The 22859-nt window shown below is 51.2% G+C and overlaps 4 protein-coding genes across 5 annotated transcripts; 2 read left to right on the top strand and 2 right to left on the bottom strand.

Moving 5' to 3' along the window:
• Nucleotides 1-3187: 3187 nt before the first annotated feature.
• Nucleotides 3188-5697, top strand: AAFC00_005069 (uncharacterized protein; the record flags this gene model as incomplete). Its single annotated transcript, XM_069344801.1, has 2 exons — nt 3188-5159; nt 5213-5697. 2 exons carry the CDS (start codon nt 3188-3190, stop codon nt 5695-5697), a joined length of 2457 nt encoding a protein of 818 aa, XP_069202628.1.
• Nucleotides 5698-6951: 1254 nt separating this feature from the next.
• Nucleotides 6952-9040, top strand: AAFC00_005070 (uncharacterized protein; the record flags this gene model as incomplete). The annotated part of the gene is made up of 5 exons (XM_069344802.1): nt 6952-7074; nt 7126-7348; nt 7398-7761; nt 7821-8073; nt 8129-9040. The coding sequence occupies 5 exons, from the start codon at nt 6952-6954 to the stop codon at nt 9038-9040; spliced, it is 1875 nt and encodes a 624-aa protein (XP_069202629.1).
• Nucleotides 9041-9228: 188 nt separating this feature from the next.
• AAFC00_005071 (uncharacterized protein) lies at nt 9229-9735 on the bottom strand (the record flags this gene model as incomplete). 2 transcript variants are annotated; one of them, XM_069344803.1, is made up of 1 exon in its annotated part: nt 9229-9735. In XM_069344803.1, one exon carries the CDS (start codon nt 9733-9735, stop codon nt 9229-9231), a length of 507 nt encoding a protein of 168 aa, XP_069202630.1. The 2 variants fall into 2 exon arrangements, with proteins under 2 accessions (XP_069202630.1, XP_069202631.1); XM_069344804.1 differs by having other exon boundaries at nt 9229-9723.
• Nucleotides 9736-11767: 2032 nt separating this feature from the next.
• AAFC00_005072 (uncharacterized protein) lies at nt 11768-13126 on the bottom strand (the record flags this gene model as incomplete). The annotated part of the gene is made up of 3 exons (XM_069344805.1): nt 11768-12117; nt 12173-12717; nt 12771-13126. 3 exons carry the CDS (start codon nt 13124-13126, stop codon nt 11768-11770), a joined length of 1251 nt encoding a protein of 416 aa, XP_069202632.1.
• Nucleotides 13127-22859: the final 9733 nt, after the last annotated feature.

Genomic DNA, 22859 nt, shown 5'->3' on the forward strand with positions numbered 1-22859 from the left:
TGAGACGTGGAGGTTAGCTCCGATTTCTGCCGTCTGTTGATTTCGACTAGCGTTGCGATGCTTGGTTTCGTCGACATAGGGTGTCCTTGATCTGTCGCGTGTCAACCGCAAAACAGCGACAAGACATCTCTCAGCGAGTAATGCTATCTTGAAATCTTGACATCTCGCGCTCTTGCATGTCATGTGCTGTGGCGGCAGCAAGAAACCAAGATTCTGCAAATGTACTCCGGTGCCCGAATAGCTCTTGTCCTCTCTTGAAGAGAAGAGAGGGAAAATCAGGTCGCGTTTGCGTCGGCTCAGAGCACAACACCGAGTTTTCATCGCCTAACAGACAAGGGAAGTTCATATAGAAGTGCCGCTCTTCAATACCAATCTCGCGCTCATTTGCCCTCTGGGTCACGACATGCGTTCTATAATTCCGTCTAGCGCATCGATGGCGTCCACTAACTTGCCTAACCCTGTGGCTGTCTGGATGAGGTAGGGCTCGCAAGCGTACCTGGCCAGAGACCGCGATCCACTTCTTCATCGACCCCGAACTTTTCGTCTTACTTGAGGGGTGTTCCTGTAGTTCAATCGCTTTCTCCTACACAGCTAATATGATAGAGTCTCTCTCTCTCTTCATCTCCGAGCTTATCATGTACTTCCGTCTATTGGTCGCATTGTCGCAGCGCTTTCCACAGTGACAATGATCTTCTAAGCAGCAGGTTTGGTCTTACTATTTGCATCTGCACGGCGGTCGGTGGTCACGTTATAACGCACGTAAGACGGCGGTCGACGCACATCATGGCCTGCACAGGCTGATCCAAGGGCCACAGCAACTTGACCTCAAGAGGTCGGTATCAAGGCAAGCTGAGACAGGCGCATCGTATGATCGCGCGGGCATCGATGGTGATTTTTGGCTAAATACGACTTTTGACACCATGGGCCTCATGTGGAACTCCGCATGCCGCTTCGGGCTGGGGAGGAGGGACAAAGGCTCGGCCGCGCCAGACTAACGAAGAACAGTTCCGAGAGCCCGTGTTCTTCGTAGGCCGTCTCTACGAACGCCTTCGGAAAGACCACTGCGTGAAGGTGTGAAACATGACCGGCTCGTGCTAAACAAAGCGGGACTGTGTCTGTCCACGTCTGTCCACATAGAACAACCCGGGTTAAGCAGACTCGCAAGCGCTGCTCCTGCTCGGATAGCCCTTACCCTGAATGACAGTGCTGATGCGAAAAGAATGCAGAATCCGCCAACCATGGTCGTCTCCTCGCTAGCAGCACGTGGTCTATTGATCCTACATTTTGCGCTGCCATGACTCGATCGTGCGCCCAATTATTGCGAGACGTTGCTGCGAGACGTTGCTGAAGAAGGCTTTTGCCAAACGTGGCAGCACCGGGAGGACCGCCCCGCTATAGTAGTTCGCAATGCTTACCGTAAGAGCTCAGGGTTCCTTCGAGGCCACGCCGAAATTCCATGCGCACCAATTTGACATATGAGATGTAACTCCATGAGCATGCGATGTGGCAGCATGCGATGTGGCTCGACCAACTATAGCGTTGGACCATGAAGACTACAACACACGTCTGAAGCTAGTAGAAATGATGATGATCGCCTTGAGGTTCATCTCGGCGGCGACTCGACGTTTATGCTACGTTGGATGTTGTACAAAACGATAAGGTAAGATATCTACTATCGTCATCGCGCCTCCGACTCACGTTGAGGCCATTGCCAGATCAGTACGTCTAGCAAAGCTTTTACGGAAGCGTGAAGCTTTTGACCACCGTCTCCCCAAAAAATACCCGATCTCGTTGGCGAAACAAGGACGTCCATGCGCCCCACAAGGTTCTCCAGATCCACTCTGCGTCCCATGCGGAGTAATATCTGGAGAAACCACTAAAAGTAAAATCTTACCTTGACACACGGCCCGCCATTTCTCGTACTTGTATACATCCTCTCATAAACCTTCGTGCGAGAACCCCACTCTGGCCTGGGCAACAAAGTCCGCTTTCGAGAATGCAGCATTGGATAGCGCTCAATTTTTTTCGGTGTGGTTCCTCGGGATTCTGCCCACCAGGTTCGAGCCGGACAGCCTACGTGGTCCCGATGGATCGAAAGCCAGGCCCACATTGTCAGCCTGGCCTACAGGCATCGTCAGCATCGTTTTCATCGTCACCTTGTACTTTTGCAGGTACTTCCGACAAGCACAGGCAGATCCCATTGACGAAGTGATACCTAGAAGTCTTGAACAGACTATGGTATTATCCTCCTCGAACCGAGCAGCCGAATGCCTTGTGTACAGCGTTTGGCCGAATCACTGCTCTCTTCCGATGGACTATGCACTCGGTTTCTTTCCCGTAGCTAAGAGATCCTTACGATCCCCTCGGAAAGTTGTCCGTTGCCATATCCTCAAGCAAAGTCCGGGCGGTGGTGATCATTCCAGCCATACCAAGAGCAATTGGTGGTAGGAACCCCAAGCAAATACCTGCTCTGAATATACCCACAGCCGATGTCCGCATCCGAGATCCACAACAAACTATCACATGACGAGACTTCACCCATCAATTTGGCATACGACCCATGCCGTCCTGATCGCCAGGATCTGTCTGGGGCCCCGTCCGGAGATACCAGTCCACATGGCACTACCCCGCCTGTTGAGCCCTAACGCCCTCTGCCCACTAGTTCGGGTTCGAGTATCAAAGGACTATTCATCAGTCCGGGCCATGTTAGAGCCAAACGCCGACGCGCAAAAACGGTACACCTTAACCCTCGTCGGACCTGTTCAGGCTGCGGGATATGCGTCATTTGCTCTTTTGTCATTTCGAATCCTATACTCACTCCTTGGCGAGTGACTACTCCACTCCTTGGAATGTGTGAACAGGGTCCGTGCTATGCTCTAGCCAGAGGCAAAAACCGTGTTGCCCAGTTAAGCGAGACCCATGTCGCTCGATCTCACTTGACCGTCACGAGCAGTATGGCCCGATCTTTGGCTTCATCAATTTGCTTTGGTGGGCAACCCCGCTCGCGGTACGTGTGGTGGCGCTATTGCTAGTGGTCCGCATGTTTTCATTGGCGGCATGTTCCAGGAAATTGCTCGAGTGAGTGAAATACTGGATATTCACTGAGGTTGATCATGATATAAAGGATCAGGTCCGGCCAGTCAGTCGAACCGGATCATCACTCGCCGCTCCATTCGACTTCCTCATCATGCGCGCTACACCTCAATTATTAGCAGTGGCGCTTGCGCTTGCGAGCTTGAGCACTGCTCAGAACTCTTCCAGCTTTGGAAACTCCACTTCATCGGGTAATCTCACTGCAGCTGAGTTTGCCAATCTTGATCTCTTCTGGAGTTATGGACGTTCAGAACCTGTCTACCCTACACCTCAGAGCATCGGCAGAGGCGAATGGGCTCAGGCCTACAGCCGTGCCAAGGCACTGGTGGCCCAAATGACCAACGATGAGAAGAACAACATCACGTATGGTCACACCTCTACCACCGTAGGATGCTCAGGCGTCAGTGGATCCGTTCCTCGTGTAGGATTCCCTGGCATCTGTCTCCAGGATGCCGGCAACGGTGTGCGAGCAACCGACATGGTCAATGGCTACGCATCCGGTGTCCACGTCGGCGCGGCGTGGAACAAGAACCTTGCATACAACAGAGCACAGCACATGGGTGGCGAATTCAAGGCCAAGGGTGTCAGTGTTGCCCTCGGTCCTGTTGCTGGTCCTCTTGGCAAGGTTGCTGAAGGTGGTCGCAACTGGGAGGGCTTCTCTAATGACCCTTACCTCAGCGGTCTTCTTACCTACGAAACTGTCCGTGGTCTGCAGGAGAGCGTTGTCTCCTGTGTCAAGCATTTCGTTGGCAATGAACAGGAACAGAACCGCAACCCTCAAATTCTGAACCCTTATGCATACAATCAGTCTCTGTCCGCAAACATTGACGACACGACCCTGCACGAGCTTTATGTCTGGCCATTCGCCGAGGCTATTCGCGCTGGTGCCGGTGCAGCTATGTGCTCTTACAACCGCTTCAACAACAGTTACGGCTGCCAGAACAGTCATTCGCAAAATGGAATCCTCAAGGGTGAGCTCGGCTTTGAGGGCTTCATCGTGTCAGATTGGTATGCTCAGCACAGTGGTATCGCTTCCGCCGATGCTGGTATGGACTTGGCCATGCCTGACAGTGCTTTCTGGGAAAACGGCAACCTCACTCTCGCTGTGAACAACGGATCTCTTGCTCAGACCAGATTGGACGATATGGCTACCCGTATCATTACCGCCTGGTACAAGCTCGATGAGCTAAACAACCCTGGCTTTGAGACACCCGGAATTGGCATGCCTATCGACCTGACTGCTCCCCATGTTCCCGTCAATGCACGTGATCCCACCTCAAAGCCTACACTCTACCAGGGCGCTGTAGAGGGTCACGTTCTCGTCAAGAACACTGGTGTACTGCCTTTGAACAAGCCGAAGTTCTTGTCTCTCTTCGGATACGATGCTGTTGCTCCTACGATCAACACTCAGCACATCCCTGGTTTCGGCAAGTGGCAATTCGGCCTGGAGGGTACACAAATCTATGAGAACGGTACCGTCTTCACTGACCTGGAAATGGAATCCATTTTCCTCTCAAGTGAGCCTTCCAACCAACGCGGACCCGGTGTCGCGCTCAACGGCACTATGATCAGCGGTGCTGGCTCTGGTGCAACCACGCCAGCCTACATTGATGCTCCCGTCGATGCTTTCCAGAGACAGGCATACGAGGACGATACCTTCCTGGCCTGGGACTTTTTCAATGGTGAACCTATTGTAAATGAAGGCAGCGAGCACTGCTTTGTGTTCATCAATGCACAGTCTTCCGAAGGTTGGGATAGACCTCACCTTCACGACTCGTACTCTGATAACCTTGTCTTGAACGTGTCCTCGCAATGCAACTCGACAATTGTCGTTATCCACAACGCTGGTGTCAGACTTGTTGACCAGTGGATCGAGAACCCCAACATCACCGCCGTCATCTTCGCCCATCTCCCCGGTCAAGACTCTGGCCGTGCCCTTGTTGATCTCGTGTACGGAAAGCAGTCGTTCTCCGGCAGAATGCCTTACACTGTCGCCAAGAACGAGTCTGACTATGGTCATCTCCTTCACCCCGTCATCCCCGCAGGCGATGACTACTTCACTCAAGGTAAGCGTATACAGCTATTTATTGTCCTGACACGTAAGCTAATGAAATCCCAGACAACTACACCGAAGGCGTATACATTGACTACAAGCACTTCATTGCACAAAACATCACACCTCGATACGAGTTCGGCTACGGTCTCACTTACACCACCTTTGATTACTCTGATCTCACGACATCGCTCACGAACGCCAGCCGCTCTTACACCGCACCTGATGGAGTCATCGTGCAAGGTGGCCTCACGACACTGTGGGACATCCTCGCCACCGTCGAGGTGACCGTGACCAACAGCGGCAACTTCACCGCAGCCGAGGTCGCGCAGCTGTACATCGGCATCCCCGGCGGCCCGGCCAAGGTCCTCCGTGGCTTCGAGAAGCAGGCAATCGAGCCTGGTCGAAGCCAGAAGTTCACCTTTGAGCTCACCCGCAAGGATCTGAGCAGCCGCACCGGCGGGCAATGGGTCCTGCAGTCCGGCTCTTACCCCATCTATGTCGGCAAGAGTGTCTTGGACATTCAGCTGACCGGTTCCTTGACTATCTAAGGTCAAGGCGGGAGGTGCTTTTTTCCGAAGAAAAAGGGAAAAATGCAGTTTCGTTCTCCCTCACGACTTACGCATCGTGGTGGTGGTAATTTATAGATCTAATGATAGCTGTTCGCGATAGTACCACGTAAGGACGGGGAAAAAATGAATGACTTAATGCTACACTACTACTACAATCCATCTCAGAACCTCATCTTTCTCATTATAAAAATCAGCCTTGACTACTAATCTTGCAACGAAAGCCTGCCTTGCCTCACTATCCGCCCAGCCTTAGAGCCAGTACGCAACAGTACAACCAGTAGCCAAAAACAAGGCGACGGCGACCCTGTTGCGGGATCACTCATGATAGCCCAAAGCAATATAAAAATATAGATTACAACACGAAGGCGACACAAGATAAACATGCAGATAAGGCATTTATCAACGCATCCCCCACGTCAAGATGCATACGCAACGTACGTAGAAACAGTCCAATCACAGAAAGTCCCGAACACTAAAGTCGTGAGAAGGAGCATTTAATCATGTTGCCTTCCCCGCTTCCTTTTCGGCGGCTACAGTAGCCACCTTGGCTAAGCTAAGGTAGCTAAAGCAAGTAGTAAGTATTTCTCGGCTAAAAAGGGATATGAATACCCATCATACAGCACATAAACATAACCGCCATCACCGCGAGCTTACATAGAGTGCTATCTGCGCAGGAAGGGAAGGCTATCTAAGTGTATAAAGTATGGAATCTCGCCCTTTCGTCATTGCGCAGATCCATATTCGTCGGTAAAAAAAAGCTCGATAAAAACCAGACCATAATATGGAAAAAAATCGCGAATCCGTTCTTGCGTACAATGTATAAATTTATGGGTCTACCTCTTCGTTGTCGCAGATCCACATTCAATTTGTCTCAGATCCACTATAGTGGATCTTTTGCTGACTTCTAGTCTCTGCTTTTCTGCGTATTTAGAAAGGTCGCATGAGGGATGGAAATGGCTATCGCGGTTGAAAAGGATGGACAGAGGGTTATCTCTTGGGTGGAGCATAACAGGCTGATAATGTTGCAGGAAATAGTGGTGGTATGGCGTCGTGTAGGAGAGAGAGTGAGGTCATTTCGTGCGCTGTTGTTCTGTGGTGGAGACCATGGTGGATTACGTTCTTTAGTTGAGCCGAGGTCGATGGTGCGCTCTATGGGCCTATATAAAGAGACAACGGAGGTGGAAGAGCAGGTGGGATACAGACGTCGTAGCAGAGCCATAGAACATCGAGGAAATGTCCATTCATAAAGCAGCATTACTGGCTGTGGCCTGTGGCGTCGCCTCGGCCATCGAACTGACGGTTTCGTCCTCGGGCGGAAATGCTTCGAGTCCTCTTCTGTATGGCTTCATATTCGAGGTTCGTGTGAAGTCGAAAAAGAGAAAAGAATGACAGCTGATGCGGTTCAAGGATATCAATCACTCGGGTGACGGTGTGCTGCACGGCAACCTCCTGCAGAATAATGGCTTCCAGGGTAACAGTCCTAACTTGACGGCCTGGAGTGCTGTGGGAGGAGCAGAGATTGCCCAAGACTCTTCGAATCCTCTGACGGATGCTATCACTTCGACGTTGTCCATCACGGGTACTTCGGGTACGATAGGAGCGTCTAATGCTGGTTATGTCAGCATCCGTGGTTAGTGTCGCCGGTTGCCACAGTCATGCTTGTTCGTTGATCTTTTCAGTCACGCCCAACGAGTACGCGAATTACTTCTGGGTCAAAGGCACCTATGAAGGCAACATTACAGTCAGCCTGGTAGACTCCGACGATACAGTCTTGGGCTCGACTGGAGTTCCCGTCAGCAGCAATTCTTCTGCGTTCAGCTATTACGAGACCTCTTTCTCCGCTGTGGAGTCGACCACAGGCAATAGCAGCTGGCACTTTACTTTTGATGCGGCGACTGCCACCGATGGTGGGCTCAACCTTGGTCTGCCGCAGCTGTTCCCGCCGACATTCCACAACAGGAAGAACGGTCTCAATGCAGAAGTCGCAGAAGTCTTAGACAGCGCCAAGGGATCGTTCCTGCGGTTTCCTGGTGGCAACAACTTGTGAGTGACTGAACAGCAATTCAGAATGGTGCGTCGAGTTCGTATCTGATACGAATTAGGGAAGGAACCTCGGTAGAGAACCGATGGACCTGGAACAATACCATCGGTCCGGTCGAGGATCGTCCTGGTCGCCAAGGAAATTGGGGTTACCCAACTACTGATGCCATCGGCCTGGTCGAATTTCTTTTGTGGTGTCAGGACATGGGCTTAACACCGCTCCTTGCCGTCTGGGACGGCCTTACTGTTGGTGGTGGTACAACAACAGACGATGCTCTGCAGCCCTTTGTGAATGATGCGCTGAATGAACTCGAGGTAAGTTACATCAGGGCCTCTGCCAGTCTGAGGATGATGTCTAACAAAGATGTAGTACCTGATGGGCGATACAAGCACCACCTGGGGTGCCTTGAGAGCATCTCATGGGTATCCGGATCCTTTTGACATCCCTTATGTGGAGATTGGCAACGAAGATTTCTTGAATAACGGCCTTGAAACATATCAGGATAGATTCAATCTGTTCTACGATGCATTTCACCAAGCCTATCCGAACATCACAATCGTTGCTTCCACTTCGGGTCTTGCAGAGACTGGCTGCTCAGGTACTGAGTGCGGTATCGACATTTCAACTGGCGTTCTTCAAGATGTTCATCAATATTTGCCTCCGAAGGACTTGATTGCAAAATTCAACTTCTTTGACAACGTAGATCGCAACGCTCCAATACTGGTCGGAGAATACGCCAGTACCACTTTTGACAATGGGTCTACCACGTATTTCCCGACCATGGCTGGATCCACAGCAGAAGCGGTATACATGATCGGTATGGAGCGCAATAGCGATGTCGTCAAGATGTCGTGCTTCGCACCGATCCTGGAGCACTTCGACATGGCCCAATGGAGCCCCGACGCCGTCGGTTATGATGCGGCTAATGGCGTTACCAGATCCACAAGTTGGTTCGTTCAGCAGCTGTTCTCGGCCAACCGTGGCGATACTATATTGCCTGTCGAGTCCGACTCTGGGTTTGGCCCTGCCTACTGGGTGGCAAGCAGCGCAGGTAATACAAATTTCGTGAAGCTGGCCAACTACGGAGATGCTTCTCAGACCATCTCGATCAACATTGACGGCAAGACTACAGCGACGCTCACACAGCTGAGTGGAGGCCAGGAAGATAGTAATACTCCTGGTGAAGAGAATGTGCAGCCTGTCGTGACGGCGATCGATGGCAATGGCACTTTCAGCTTCTCGTTGCCAGCGTGGAGCGTTTCCGTTCTCGTCGCCCAGTAGGGTGTAGTGAGTTGATGTCACAGCTGGGGAAACATTTTCTTCGTCTCAGACTGTCAGCTGGCAGGATGAAGTGGCTAACAACAGCAGTGGACCAGTGTAGCCACATCGTCCACGGTGATCAAGTCACGTGAGTTCAATTAATAGAACCCATCGCCATCAGATGAGAGAAAATATCAAAACTTAGAGCTTCACGTCGTAGCACTTTTGCGCCGAGTCCTCTCCTCTCTCTTGGCCTCTTTCTTCATTCTCCATCGCTTCAAGAGTGAAGACTTTTGCGATTGCCCTGCGGTTGGAGAGTGTTCTTCCAATGTCCTCGTTCCGAACCATCCAATCAGCGTCTGTGAGGTGTTGTCAGGCTGAACGTATTTCTTCTCTTCAGCCCAGGCGCGAAGAGCATCCAGATAAGCAGCTTCGCTTGGGAACCCCTTGTAAGAGCGCGTCTCAGCCGTTCCACTGTCTATCGATGCACGACGACCGAGTAGTGTGGTCGATGTCAATTGGGAGCTGATTGAGGACGACGAAGACCTTCCGTAATTATGCATCAAATCTTCTTCGCTCACTAGTAGAGTGTGCTCGGAAGAAGTATCGCCCCTGATGGTGTTGCTGGATATTGAACCCTCTCGCTCTCGCTCTGCAATAGGCGAATTGTATTGGCCTTCATTTGGCTGCGCGCGATTGTCCATTGTCTCGCGCATCGGTGGATCTTGTTCAATAGAGGTGCTGGGTATATCTTACCGACCTACAAATAGATGACTGATATATGAAAAGGAAAGAGAAGAAGAAAGGCCTACTTATGATGATGATGATTGTACTACGTTTCAACCCCAGAAAGTCTAATGAATCACAAAATGTTACAGAACTACAAGAAAATCTCAGAATCGATATTATCGCTGCGGTGTACAAAGTTCCTCCCTCACGTCCACAGACGACCAATAAGCATAATGTTTGACAACATGTGGTTGGCTGAAGAAGGTATGGATCGACATCGTGCTTCGTCCTGAAAGGTTCAGTGGAAGATGCTATGGCTTGGCGGTGGCGCATTCCAGAACTATGGCTGATCGCACAGCGATACAGTAAATATTCGTTTTTTATCGACGGAGGCCTTACATGCAAATGGGTTTCGTGAGATGGACCGCCCACTGCTGTACGAAGGGGGCGAGTCAGATCCTCACATATCTGAGGCTCGAATTCTACGAGATCGCCTTATCATGCTGTGCGGTCTCACAACCATGGACGTAACGTAGAGCGGACTGGTTCGATTCTGACATGGCATACTGGCATCCGCAATGACCACTTACGGGCCGATCTTGAACCTCTATAGGCCTCGACTTTACCTGACAATTCTATGAAACTCAGATAGCTACGGATATGTGTACTCAAAACACGAATGGTCAAGTCCTGCATGTGCGGAGAAAGCTCCATAGGGACAGGGTCGCCCTCGGGATCTTGCTCTCCGAAGTATACATATTCTCGCTTACAGTGCGGGTGACCTACTGTAGCAATAGTTATAGTTCCAAGATAAGGAAGTGACCACTATAGGACAAAACCTCCTACGGTTCTCATCAATCAAGAGAGCTCAAGCTTTAGCTCGAGCTTGTACCGAAACATAGGCAAGCACCACTCACACGAGGCCCCACGCACACTTGATGCAGGTGAAGCAGCACAACACACACAAAAGCGAGATCTAAATCCTCGAAATGCAAGGCTTCCGTCAGAACTTCCGAATGCTATAATCTAAGTGATACAGGACCGCCTCCAAACAACGCATGCCTTAGTAGGCTGGAGTCATTGCCCCACATCTTCTCCCCTCCTTACTGCTAAAGCCTGTACTACAGTACATCTAATTAAAGTATGCATGAAGGCCAGAAGAGAAAGACAGAGGACGACACAAATAAGAAACCAAATGCGCGAGACACGCCCGACAATTCCCCAACCAAACACCTTAAGCACTTGTCCCCCACAAAGGCAAGACTCTAGAGCCAAAGACCACGAGGAGAGAACCACATGTACTTTCTACCTCACCCACCTACTTCTCCCACCATCTACCGTGCTGTGCCGTGCATGTGCACCTATTTTACGCGCGCGCAAGAGAGCGTGTGTGTATGCCTTTTCCGTGCTGTGGTCGAATCAAGCCTCTCCAGACGCACGAGAGCAAGGAAACAGAGTTTAGGAGAAACGGTAAAGGACGAAAGTCAATCCCGCTCCGCGCGGACTTTAATGCAAGGTGGGGTGGGGTTAGAACGGGAGGGGAAAGGGAGTTGGGGTAAATCCGTGGAAACAAAATGCAGGGAGGGGAAGAGTCAGCTGGGAATTTCATTGGCTTGCTTTGCGCAATGATTGTCGTCGCGTCTTCGAAGCTGTTTCTTGTGTATTCTTCGCTGCAGCTAGGTGCGTGTAGCTGCAGGTGGTCTCTCTGGACCATTATACTGTTTCGGGTTGCATGTGTCTGCGATCCTGTGTCGAACGAGTCATTGAAATAGCTCCCCCCTGTACTCGGCTTGTGCGGGGCAAACAGACGCTGGCCGATCTACTATGTGTCTGTTGTGGACAGAACAAGGCAATCACTACACGAAAATAAGGAAACAAAACAAGTTGCGGAAAAATATATTTGGATTCGTGTACTATTTACAACCCTGTGCGAATCCCTGTCTTTGCAAAAAGTGCATCAGGTGTTATGTTTCTCATTAAACAAGCGATGCGCACTCCGTCCAGCGTATCTGCACATGCTTATTTCTTCTCGCGCTGACCGTAAGCCTTGGTGGCGTAGTCACCCTTGTAGACGATCAAGTCCTGAGGGTTGTAGTCCTCGCGGCCAGAGAAGTAAGAGTCGAGAATGGCCTTGGTGCCGGCGGCGTATCTGGCCTGGGCATCGAGGGAGGTACCGGACATGTGAGGAACGGTAGCGTTACCGCCACCCCAGGTGGTGTAGGATGCGTAACGCAGAGGGTGGTCCTTGGGAGCGGGCTGGACGTCCCAGACGTCACCACCGTATCCACGGAGCTGGCCAGACTTGAGAGCCTCGGCGACATCCTCCTTGACGACGATGGCGCCACGGGCGGTGTTGATGAGCCATGAACCTGTTTGATGCGATTAGTTTGTTTGCAGAGAATAAAACGAACGAAAGAAACCCACCCTTCTTCATCTTGGAGATGAGCTCCTTGTTGAAAAGTCCCTTGGTGGACTCGTGGAGAGGACAGTTGATGGTGACAACGTCGCACTGGGCGAGCATGTCCTCGAGCTTCTCAACACGGCGGCAGCCAATCTCCTGCTCCTTCTCGGGAGAAAGGGGCTGGTAGTCGTAGTAGAGGAGCTCCTTGCAGTCGAACGCCTTGAGTCTGCGGAGGACACGCTCACCGATACGGCCGACAGCGACGGTACCGACGACCTTGTTCTCGAGGTCGTACTCGTTCTTGGCGACAGCGGCGACGTTCCAGTCACCGCGGGCAATCATTTCGTGAGAAGGAACGAAGTTACGGACGAGGGTAAGGATGGTCATGATGACGTGCTCAGCGACGGAGACGACGTTGGAGCCAGTGACCTCGGCGACGGTGATACCGCCGTTGGTCTTGTTGGCAGCGTTGAGGTCGACGTGGTCGGAACCGATACCAGCAGTGACGGCAAGCTTGAGGTTCTTGGCCTTAGCAAGACGCTCAGCGGTGAGGTAACCGGGGTGGAAACTTGAATTGAGATTAGTTTTAGATTTTGTTCTAGATGTACATCAAAAACTTACGGAGTGGTGATGATGACCTCGGCGTCAACAAGGTGCTTGTCCATGGTGGAGTCAGGTCTGTCCTTGTCCGAGGTGGTGACAAGTTCGTGTCCCTGAGACTCAATCCACTGCCTCAGACCGAGCTCGTTCTCGGTGGTTCCGAGAAGCTTGGGCTCCTGGAGAGCGTGCTCACCACCATCGTAGAGAACGAGAAGAACCTTGCCCTGTTGCGAGGAGGTCGCGGTCAGTGTTCTGATAGCACCGGTTTGACGAATGGCATTGAAGGGAGAAGAGGCAAGGCGAGGAGCCACAGGGCTCGCACGCAATGAAGCCGCGGCAGGGCGAATGAAACGAGATGCAGAGCGAGTAAATACCATTTTGGAAAAATAGAGAAAGAGTTGATGGGATAGAGAGAAAAGTGAGGACGGAGGCGGATGTTATATGCGAGAGCTGGAAGCTGTTGAAACGTCACCAGGAGTTAGCCATTCTGGGGTAACGGAAGTAATGTGAGATAAAGTTGGTAAATTGCACGCCAGCACTTAGCCGAGACAGCTCCAGAACTATCCCAAAAGGCAATGTCGCGGATCGATGACAGTTTTTGGAACAGGGGGGTTTGCTGCGGCTGGTGCTGTCGCTGGTGCTGCATGGAAGGCTCGGTAGAGTTGGGTGATTGGGTACGTGGTATGTTTTGACTTACTGTGGCGTGAGTTACAACCGTAATATAATCCGGCACGTTTCGGCTGGATTGATATGATGTTATGTAGGAGGGTCTGAAACGAATATCTTCTTGAAGAATGAAAAAGGACGACTAGGAGGGGCAGAGCTGCCATTCTTATACCGCAACAGGATATCCATGTTTGCCATCGCTCGCCTTTTCCTCGTCTTACCTGTCTCTCCGCTTTGTGATCTACCACAGTGTACAGAGATACCCAAATCCACATGAATGTGAGCTGGTGCTTCCGCGATGTTACGGTAAAGCTATGTGGTGCGGCACCGCCCTTGTCGCTAGGGAGCCCTTAGTGATGGCGTGTAGTCTCACGCACTGACGTCAAAACCCCACTTCCCACTTCCGTCAATCATTGCACTTGACTCTGCCAGATCGAGAATCTTCGCGATTCATTTACCCAATTTGCATTCACGCGAATTCGATGATTAGCTAATTCCATTCTTCGAATCTGTTCTCGTGTGTCAAGCAAGAGTACCATCTTCCAACGGGATCCGTCCAAGTCGCAAGACGAAAGAGGGGTGGGCGTTGACCGTCGTACCCAAAATCCGGCCATAACTCCATGGGCCTTAGCTCCTCAAGCTTTCCCCACATCCGGCCGCGTAGTCCCGAGAAGCATCGCGAGATGACCGAGAGAAAGGCGAAACCCTAACCTGCAAGTGATTTCAAACACTGCAGAGGCGTCTGATAACTCGCGCACTTTCGGGCGATGTTCGGTGAATGCCATCTATCATCGACAGGCACCGGCGGCCGAGTATCGCTCGCAGACGTGCAGCGAGAACACGTATTATTGTCTCAATCGTTCTACAGAGAGGGGGCGAAAGTGCGAGGCTGTGTAGTGTACGGTCGCAACTCGGGACCGAGGTGTTTTGCTTAATTTCCATACCTTGGCCTACTGGACGACATGTCCTTCCCGCGCTTCGAGCCTCGATTAGGTCACCGAGTGCGGCGGACACATGTTCTTCAGCTGAACCAGTGCTTTCCCCCTTCCAGCAAAGTGGAGTCGTGTTTCTGGAACTCTCTCATCGCCTGTGTGCCTGCAAGGTACAGTAATCGCCTTGTATAGTATCGTACCACATTGCTGCGCGTGTATTCCGCCCTCCCATGAGTTGGCAAAACGTACAATGCCGGGCGGCATGCTACGGAGCACCGTTTGGTTAATCATTGGTCATACTGCTTGTGCATGATTCAGAAGACGATTCGTCCTCGTTATTGACCTGCACGTCCTTTCCACCGGTATCCGAACTTTGCAAAAGAAGAATGCTATACTTTACAGTAATGTCCTCATGACTTTAAGTCCAAGTCCTCCCCGATTCACTTTCCCTTAACTTCCTCCTTCTGCTTCTTATTGAGTTCTACCTTGATGGTCCGCAGCCCTGTCGTTCTCCTGTTCACAAAAGAAGAGCCCTCGACCTCAACATCGGTGCCTGCTCTTCTCAATCCAGCATATCCACGAGCGACAGCGGGACTGCAGTAATTACGTGAAGTGCAGATTGGCATCAGCACGCCATCGCCTCGGGATCTAGACTCTCGGAGCGCATCTTACTTCCATCTCGCAAAAAAAAAGGCAATAAACAGCAATGAAAGACTCGGCCAACCACGGATCGAGCCGCATTCCGCAGGGACCCACGAGGCGGATCCACGGGGTGTATGCACTGTTCGCCTCTGAAGCGGCAGCTGTAGCAGTAGTACAGTAGCAGCAGTAGGTCTAGTCGATCCACAAGTCTAAAGTAGACGTCCCTTCTTTCGTGAAGACACAGTACTACCGTCGTAGTAGACTAGCATCGAAGAAGACCAGTGGAAAAGACCTAAACAGTAGTAAGTGATCATGGAATCGCTTCTCAAATCAAACGCAGATCAATCCAGAATTTAAGCCTGTCCATTCATGATCAACGATGCTACTGCTTTCGTCCTTCTTACTGTCACGTCAAATTCCTAAATCGGGAGAGAAGCTCACATTGACCGCCTCTTGTTCGGAACGACGTTGCATTCAAAGTTACGAAGACGACACTCACCCAACCCGACCTTGAGTGAGCGTCCCCACATGGCTTGTACTGTACGGAGTATTGTATTGTTGTCTCCACAGATGCGTTGCTTAGTACAAAGTACAGTACGTTTTCTTCCTAAATAGTGGAACGGACTTGACTTTTACTGGACTTGTGCTAGTCAGCTGGCTGCAGAAGCTATACTGCTGATATCAGAGAAGGTATTCTCGTACATCATGTTGTTACTAATCACTACCTTAGCCTTACCTTGCTGTCCTCCGTCTAATCATGGAATCCCGTTCGGCGTGGGAGAATGCGCCGTTTCCATCGTGCTCCCACACTGCCGATATATCTCATCAGTGTGTGTTACAGAAACTTTCCCCACGCTCTCAGGACGGTCCACCTCACCGCTTATAACTTTCGAGAGGACGGTCAAGAGGAGTCGCTTCCGTCTCCATTAAAGTAGTCGTAATCATAAGTATCCAGCTATATGTATGTCAAAGTAAGAAGCGCCAGCAGCCAGTCCGACCCATCCCAGCCCAAGTTCAGTCAGTCGTTGCATCGAAGGCATAAACAATACTCTACTACGGACTCAACTGCCAACACCACCTCCTCGCTCTTTAACAGTCGTCTTGTCCAGCTTCTCCACCTTGCGACTGAGTAGTTGTCTCAATTCAGGAGTGATGACTTTCTCTTTTTCTGTTTGCGTGGTGGGTGCAGTAGGTGTATTGTTAGCCGCATTGCCCGATGAAGAGGCAGACGATGATGATGCCGTCGGAGGGGTAGGGAGTTGATGCGGCTTCCTTTGTCGGACATTACTTGGCGTGGGGAAATTGTGTTTCCGATCTATTGCTTCGACAGTGCGCTGGAATCTGCGGAACAGAGCTTCGGCGCGGACGAGAGTGGACTGCAGATCAATCGTGCCGGATAGCTCGTTGACTATGGCATTGGTCAGTATTGAGTGTGATTCGAGAAAAGAGTGGAGCTGCAATCGTACCATATTTCAGAACCTCGTCAAAGCCCTTCAAGTGCTCCATGATGACATTCCTATGCTTTTCCAGTATGGCGACAGCAATAAACAGATGGAAGTTGCTGCTGAGGTAATCCGTCCACAGACCTTCCCATAGGCGGAGCACATCCGGCCACTCAAACTCACGCTTGTACCAAACGAGCAACATGCGGAAGAAAAAGAAAAAGTTTGTGCTGTCGACTTTTTGCAGATGTAGGTACAGCTTAGGGTCGAGCAGCTGAACGAGCTGGTCTAGCGTGGTGAGCTGTAGACGCATGCCAGACTGATCGCGAAGGAAGTTACGCTCCATGCGCTCCATGAAGCCAACAAATCCCCAAAAGGCGACAGCGTCGTCCTGTGTGACGGCATAAATGGGAGCGAGAAGATCACTCATGCCTTGAACATAGCCAAGATCGCGGTTGTATTCGTTGTAAGTCAACAACATGTCCTTCATCTGCTCAAGATGGACATTCGTGCCTATCTCGGCGAAAGGAGACGTGGGATCGGGATGTGGAATGTCCTCGCCCGCGAAGAGAGGGATATTCCGATCGGTTCGGTGTACGTCTTTTTCTATAGCAGACACCCCAAGGAATGGGTAAAAGTCAGATCATGGCCTCACGATGAGTCAAGGATGTTTTTTGCAAGAGGGGCTTACCTATTCGCATGCGCTGCTCCTTCCACCACTCTCTTTCTTCCAGCGTGCCCTGTTCGTCCATCAATCTCTCCCACCAAGCTCCCTTGAGCCGGATGTACTCGTCTTGTAAGCTGTTCATCTTGGCCTTGCGTTCGTCCTTTGTGCTGTCCCAGGCGTAGACCTCGAGCAAGAACAACCAAGCTTCCTTCCGGACGCCGTCTTGGGCATCGAGACCACCATGGAAAATACGCTCTTTTGCTTCATCGGGCGTGACTGTCAGACGGCCGAACTGGGAGTCGAACCATCCGTCCCATTCCTTTTTCGTCACTGGCTTCCTCTTCTCGGCAAATGAGAGATCGTTGGTCATGTCCAGAATCTCGAATTCGCCGAGCTCGCTCTCCTCAGACTCGAGCATGTCTTTGGCGGTCCAGATGCGCTGGTTGCGATCACGCTCGCTCTGCTCTGCAATTCCCATGGCCCATCTCGCCAGATAGATCCTCGCGCTGTCGAATTCTTCTTGCACCGTCTGGACATCGGGGTTCTGTAGCAGGCGTCTAAGCTGCGGAGGAAGGTTCTTGTGTTCTGCGGCAGCCTGGGCGGTTCTTCTGGTAAAGGTGGTGACTTGACTGAGCTTCTCGAGGAAGTTCCATCTGGCCTCCTTGAGTGCTTTGGTCAAGGGATCCATGCCGCCGTCTCGTTTCTGTTGGTTGTCACCCTCTACAGCACCGCTCTTGCCCTCCAATGCTCTTGCAACCTTTTCAGGAGTGGGTTTGCCTCCAAAGCTCTTCTTGTCGTCGGGTGTAGGGTCGACGAGGTAGATGTTGGGTTCGGCCGAGTTCTCGATTTTGACGTAGCGTTTGAGCCATCTCAGAACTTCGTCGCCGCCCCAGAACATGCTTCCCTTGGCGTCGAAGGGATCGAAGCTCTCTCTTGCCAGGCGTTTGCGTTGTAGGATGGTAGATTGACACTCGGTGTCGTGGAAGAAGAGGGCGGGGAAGCTGTCTCCGGCGCGGGTGTTTATGACAAGACTACCGAACCACCATCCAATGCTGGGCGGTCGGACGAGCAGTGAATAGACCTCGCTGATCGGTACAGCAAAGGCGTAGGAACCGGCCGAGCTGCCGTTGGTGGCGATTGGCGGCGGCTGGACGAGGAAGGATTGTTTGGGAGGCGAGTCACCGTCGGAGAGATCGACTTTGACATAGGTATCGTACTCATCTTTGCCCAACGATGTCTCTGGTAGCCAGGCTAGTAGCAACGACGACGATTGTGCATGGGGGTCCTTGGAGGAAGAGGCGGTTCCGGCGGATGCTGCTGCTGGTGCTGCTGGTGCGGAAGAGGAAGCCGTGGGTGGATGAGAAGGAGACGCCGACTTTTGCTGGATGAGAGCAATGAAGCCCGGGATATTGTCCTTTGCGGACGGCGTAGGATGTACATATACCTGCCTTCGATCAGCTCTGTTCTTGCTACAAGTGGTAGCTTCATCCAGGACTGAAGCTTAGCTACCACACATGACGATGCAACCAACCTTGCTCTTAGTATACAGTAATTTGACGCCCTTGCCGCTCTTGGAGTGACGGATGGTATTGTACTCGCCCTCCTCGTCGTCACTCATATCGTAGAATGAGGCCGTCGGGGATGGAGGGGAGGCTTGCTGAGTGGCGGTTTTGTCGCCAGACATGGTCATAATCACATGCAAGAGTGAGATGGTCGTGGACTGTGGGCGATTGTCTGCGACTGGGTGGGATGTAATTTGATGAAAAGTTATTCAATGTCTGTAGTATGATATCGACCAGCAGTAGATGGACTGAAGAGTGTCGAAGATGATGTGTTACAAAATGTGGAAGGTACGAGCATTAAGCAGGTGGTCATCTGCACTTAACAGGAAGGCGCCGCAGCAGCGGGGGAATGTGCCTGCCTTGGACTGGTCCGTGCACATAGTGTTACTGCCCTCTCTGAGCCTCAAAGAGATGGAGAGGTCTGAGCTTTATCTGTGCATCCGGTGACGTCTGCGGGGTAAACTCCGACATTTATTGATTTGTTTTCCTACGCCCAATCACTCTTGATCATGTCTGCAATCTTCTCTGCAGCAGCATAGAGGACACTGGTAGGATGTCCGTTGACTTCACCAGGCAAGATACTGGCATCGACAATCCTGAGCCCCTTGACTCCGTACACTCTCGCTCTGCAATCGACCACGCCACCTAATTCTCTAGCCAGCATTGGTGCGGTGCCGCAGCCATGATAAACCAAGCTCCCTGCCAAAGCCAGATAAGCACGCCATGCCTCAGCCGATGCATCAACAGGCAGAGCAGCGATGCCAGGCACAAGTTCCTCGATGATTGTTGACGAGATGGGAGGTGCTGTGGTGTATAGATTTCGAGCAAACTTGCCCACGGCAATGGTTAAATCCAGATCGAAATCTAAGGCGTAAAAGTTCGGATCTATTAATGGCTTTGATGAGTCCGCCGGATTCGCCTAGATGACAAGAACAGTCAGTCCGTTATTGGGTGCTGATGACACATATAATTTCGAACGTCGAGGTGAAAGAAGCAACAAGACCTTGAAACTCACGTGTACAGAACCCTTGGACAAAGGTATAGTCGGCCAATAACCGATGAATCCAGGCGCAAAGAGCAGTTCTGCGATTGGCACATTCTTGTCAAATATCAGGTCAAGCCGCACTCTGAGCAATTTCTCTTCTCCCGCTACGCTCAATGCTCCGCCACTCGCATCGGCAATCTTCTGTGCATATGCTGGTATCTTGGCGCGAACACTTGCAGCAACAGCTGTGAGGTTGGACCCAAAGACATCGGACGCCGTGACAAAACCATAGGTTGGTGCATCTGTCAAGGCTTCGCTGATGTTCGCCGGGGTCGTTGTGTTGTAGATCAAGGTGCCAAGGTATTGATCTTGCATGTGGGAGCCGACTCCAGGAAGAGACACCTTGACCGGCACATCCAGACCTGACAGCACACTACAGATTCATGATCAGTTTGAAGATTCAAACCCGCGACTCGCATGGCATCCTCACCTTGGGTTTCCGATACCCGACATTTCAAGAAGCGCCGGCGTCCTATATGTGCCAGTCGAAAGAATGATTTCGCGACGGGCGTAGATTGTCTTGTTCTCACCGCTTGCAGTGACGACTTCAACTCCTTTTGCAACGACTCCATGCTTGGAGTACGTCGTGTTGCCCGTTAAGTCGATCTTGCGAGCAGTAGTATAGGTGAAAACATGCAGGTTGGATCGATTCGTCACAGGCTCCAAATAAGCCCTGTTAGCGTCCTCCCTGACACCTCCTAGTGCCAGGTTGAACTCCGAAGGATGCAGAAAGATGCCCTGCGGATATCCAGAATTGGGGTCTGCATTCCAGTGTAAACCTTTTTCTTGGATAGTCGCTTTGAGAGTGTTGGCCCAACCGTCTGCGTCGAGGTTCGGAGAGAAGCCCACATCTACAGGACCCTTGAAGCCATGGACATCTGGTATGTATGTTGCCCCTTGTACTTCTTGAGATGCGGGAGGTATCTGGAAATGTTCACTTTTTCGAAAATAAGGAAGCAGCGAGTCCCATGTCCAACCCTCGTTTCCTAGGGTAGCCCAAGCATCAATTTCTGCGGCCGAGGGACGAAGATACACCATGCCTAGTGCTCTTTGTCAGAGTGCGGTTCTGCACAAGCACATACTGGCGACACATACCGTTAATGGCGCTCGTTCCCCCAAGACATCTTCCCGAGTGATACAGCTTAGTCTGATTGTTCATATACACCTGCGCAACAGTCGTATAGTTCCAATCCACAGGCGAAGCGCAAGCCAGACAGTCTCCATAGATTGCTTCAACAGCAGGATTATCGAGTTGGGAGCCCCCAGCCTCTATGAGCGCGACAGAAAAATGTGCATCTTCGGATAACCTGCGCGCGAGCACAGTACCGGATGTTCCTCCACCGACGATTACGTAGTCGTAAGACGAGGAAGTGCTCTTCGATGATGATGAAGCACCTGCTGCACCGACGATCGTAGCGATCAAAAGAGAGCAGATGACTGCGCGCGCAAACAATACCCCAAACATTTTGTTCTGCTCGTCAAGTCTTTGTCTTCAGCAAGAGGAGAGAGAAAAGAGGGAAGAGAAAGGACGTCTGAAGATCTAAAACACCGATAGATTGACCTCCCCTCGGCATGCAAACAAAAAGAGCTATATATCAGTATATTTTTCCCGTGCAGGTAGCATGTTCCGCATTAGCGTGGGCATCATATGTAGCGTAACGTACCTTAGCGAGCAGTGTCCCCAGATCTGTACCTGTAGACCATGCTGTACATCTCAGGCGTTCCATGCTGGTACCATAGAAGGATTCGCGAAAGCAGATAATCCGAGCCAACAGCGCCCGACGGTGCAGTATAACAGCAAGCTAAACACCATTTCCAGCAAACATCTTCGCTGTGCGTAAATATATAGTCCCTCGTGTCATCATTGCACAAGGCAAAAGAAAAACCTCTTGTACCCGGCCATTGTCCACAAAAAGGACAAGCATGATGTTGCTTATAATACCCCTAAATCACGGAACGCAAAGGTGAGCAACGAAGAAGGATTATCGAAGCGATAGATCCCCACCCCTGTAAATCCCCACTTGGGCCTTGACTCTCTTCCTGCCTCGATATGCACGCATGCAGGCAGGGTATCTACTGTAACCTCGCTTGCGAAAGTCTCACGTACCTAGGGCTGACTAGCTGGCGGGAAAAATGAGAAGATTGTACTACCTACCTTCTGTATGCACCTCACCTCCTCACTATGTGTATGTATGCATAAACAAACACGCTGACGACGAGGCGAGGCGAGGGGAAATACAATGCAAGGGGCACGCACATAGGCATACATACATATAGCTTATGCATGCATGTCGGTTAGCGAGTAAGCGAGCGAGCGAGCCAGCCAGGCAGGCAGGCAGGCAGGCAGACCAGTATGTACAGTAAGTAGGCAGCAAGCGGAAGTCAAGGAGTGCCAGAGGACAAGACGGGCACAGGACCATCAATTGTTTTTCTTTTCCTTGACGTTCAGCTCTGGCTACTTGGCTTCTTACCTTAGCTAGCTCTTGACTACCTTGGTAAAAACATGGACGGAAAGGCATACCCCGGCACGAATGGGGTGATTATCGCCTATATCAAACCAACCTAGTCGACGGCCCCAGTCGCTGACATCTAGTCAATACAGTATCCCAGCAGAGGCAGAAAAGATACAGAAAGGCAGGAAATAAAGTCGAGCAGGGTGCTTCGCGAAGTACTGTAGGACAGAGGCTGGCTGAGGATCACCGTGACCGCAGTAGTCCATTGTTCTACGTTACTGAGGCACGGTACTCGTACAGTACAGTAGATATGCATGCCAGATTCATGATTAAGCGAAAGAGATTCGAGCGCGTTATACCATCACTTGCGTGTGAATAGCGGACAGCAAGGAGATTGGGAACGTGGGATATGAGATGCGAAGAGCATGGATGGTCATGCTGCCTACCTTGCCTGTTGAAGAAGCAAAGCGGCATACAGTAGTCAAATCAGTGAAATGGCAAAGGTGGAACTGGCCAGGGTCAAGGCTATACTGCTGATATACATCCCTCTGGCATCTAAGCGAGTTGAGCCTGCGAGGAGTGCTCGCTGGTTATCCTGTTTTTTTTTGTACGCATACCTTGCATATACTGTATAATGCACTAACAATCCAAGACATCAACCACGAGACTCGCTCATAACAGCCTCGCGACTTATCCTCCGC

Source organism: Neodothiora populina (genome assembly GCF_041146345.1).
Source record: "Neodothiora populina strain CPC 39397 chromosome Unknown canker_contig_5, whole genome shotgun sequence".
Classification (NCBI taxonomy): Eukaryota; Fungi; Ascomycota; class Dothideomycetes; order Dothideales; family Dothioraceae; genus Neodothiora; species Neodothiora populina.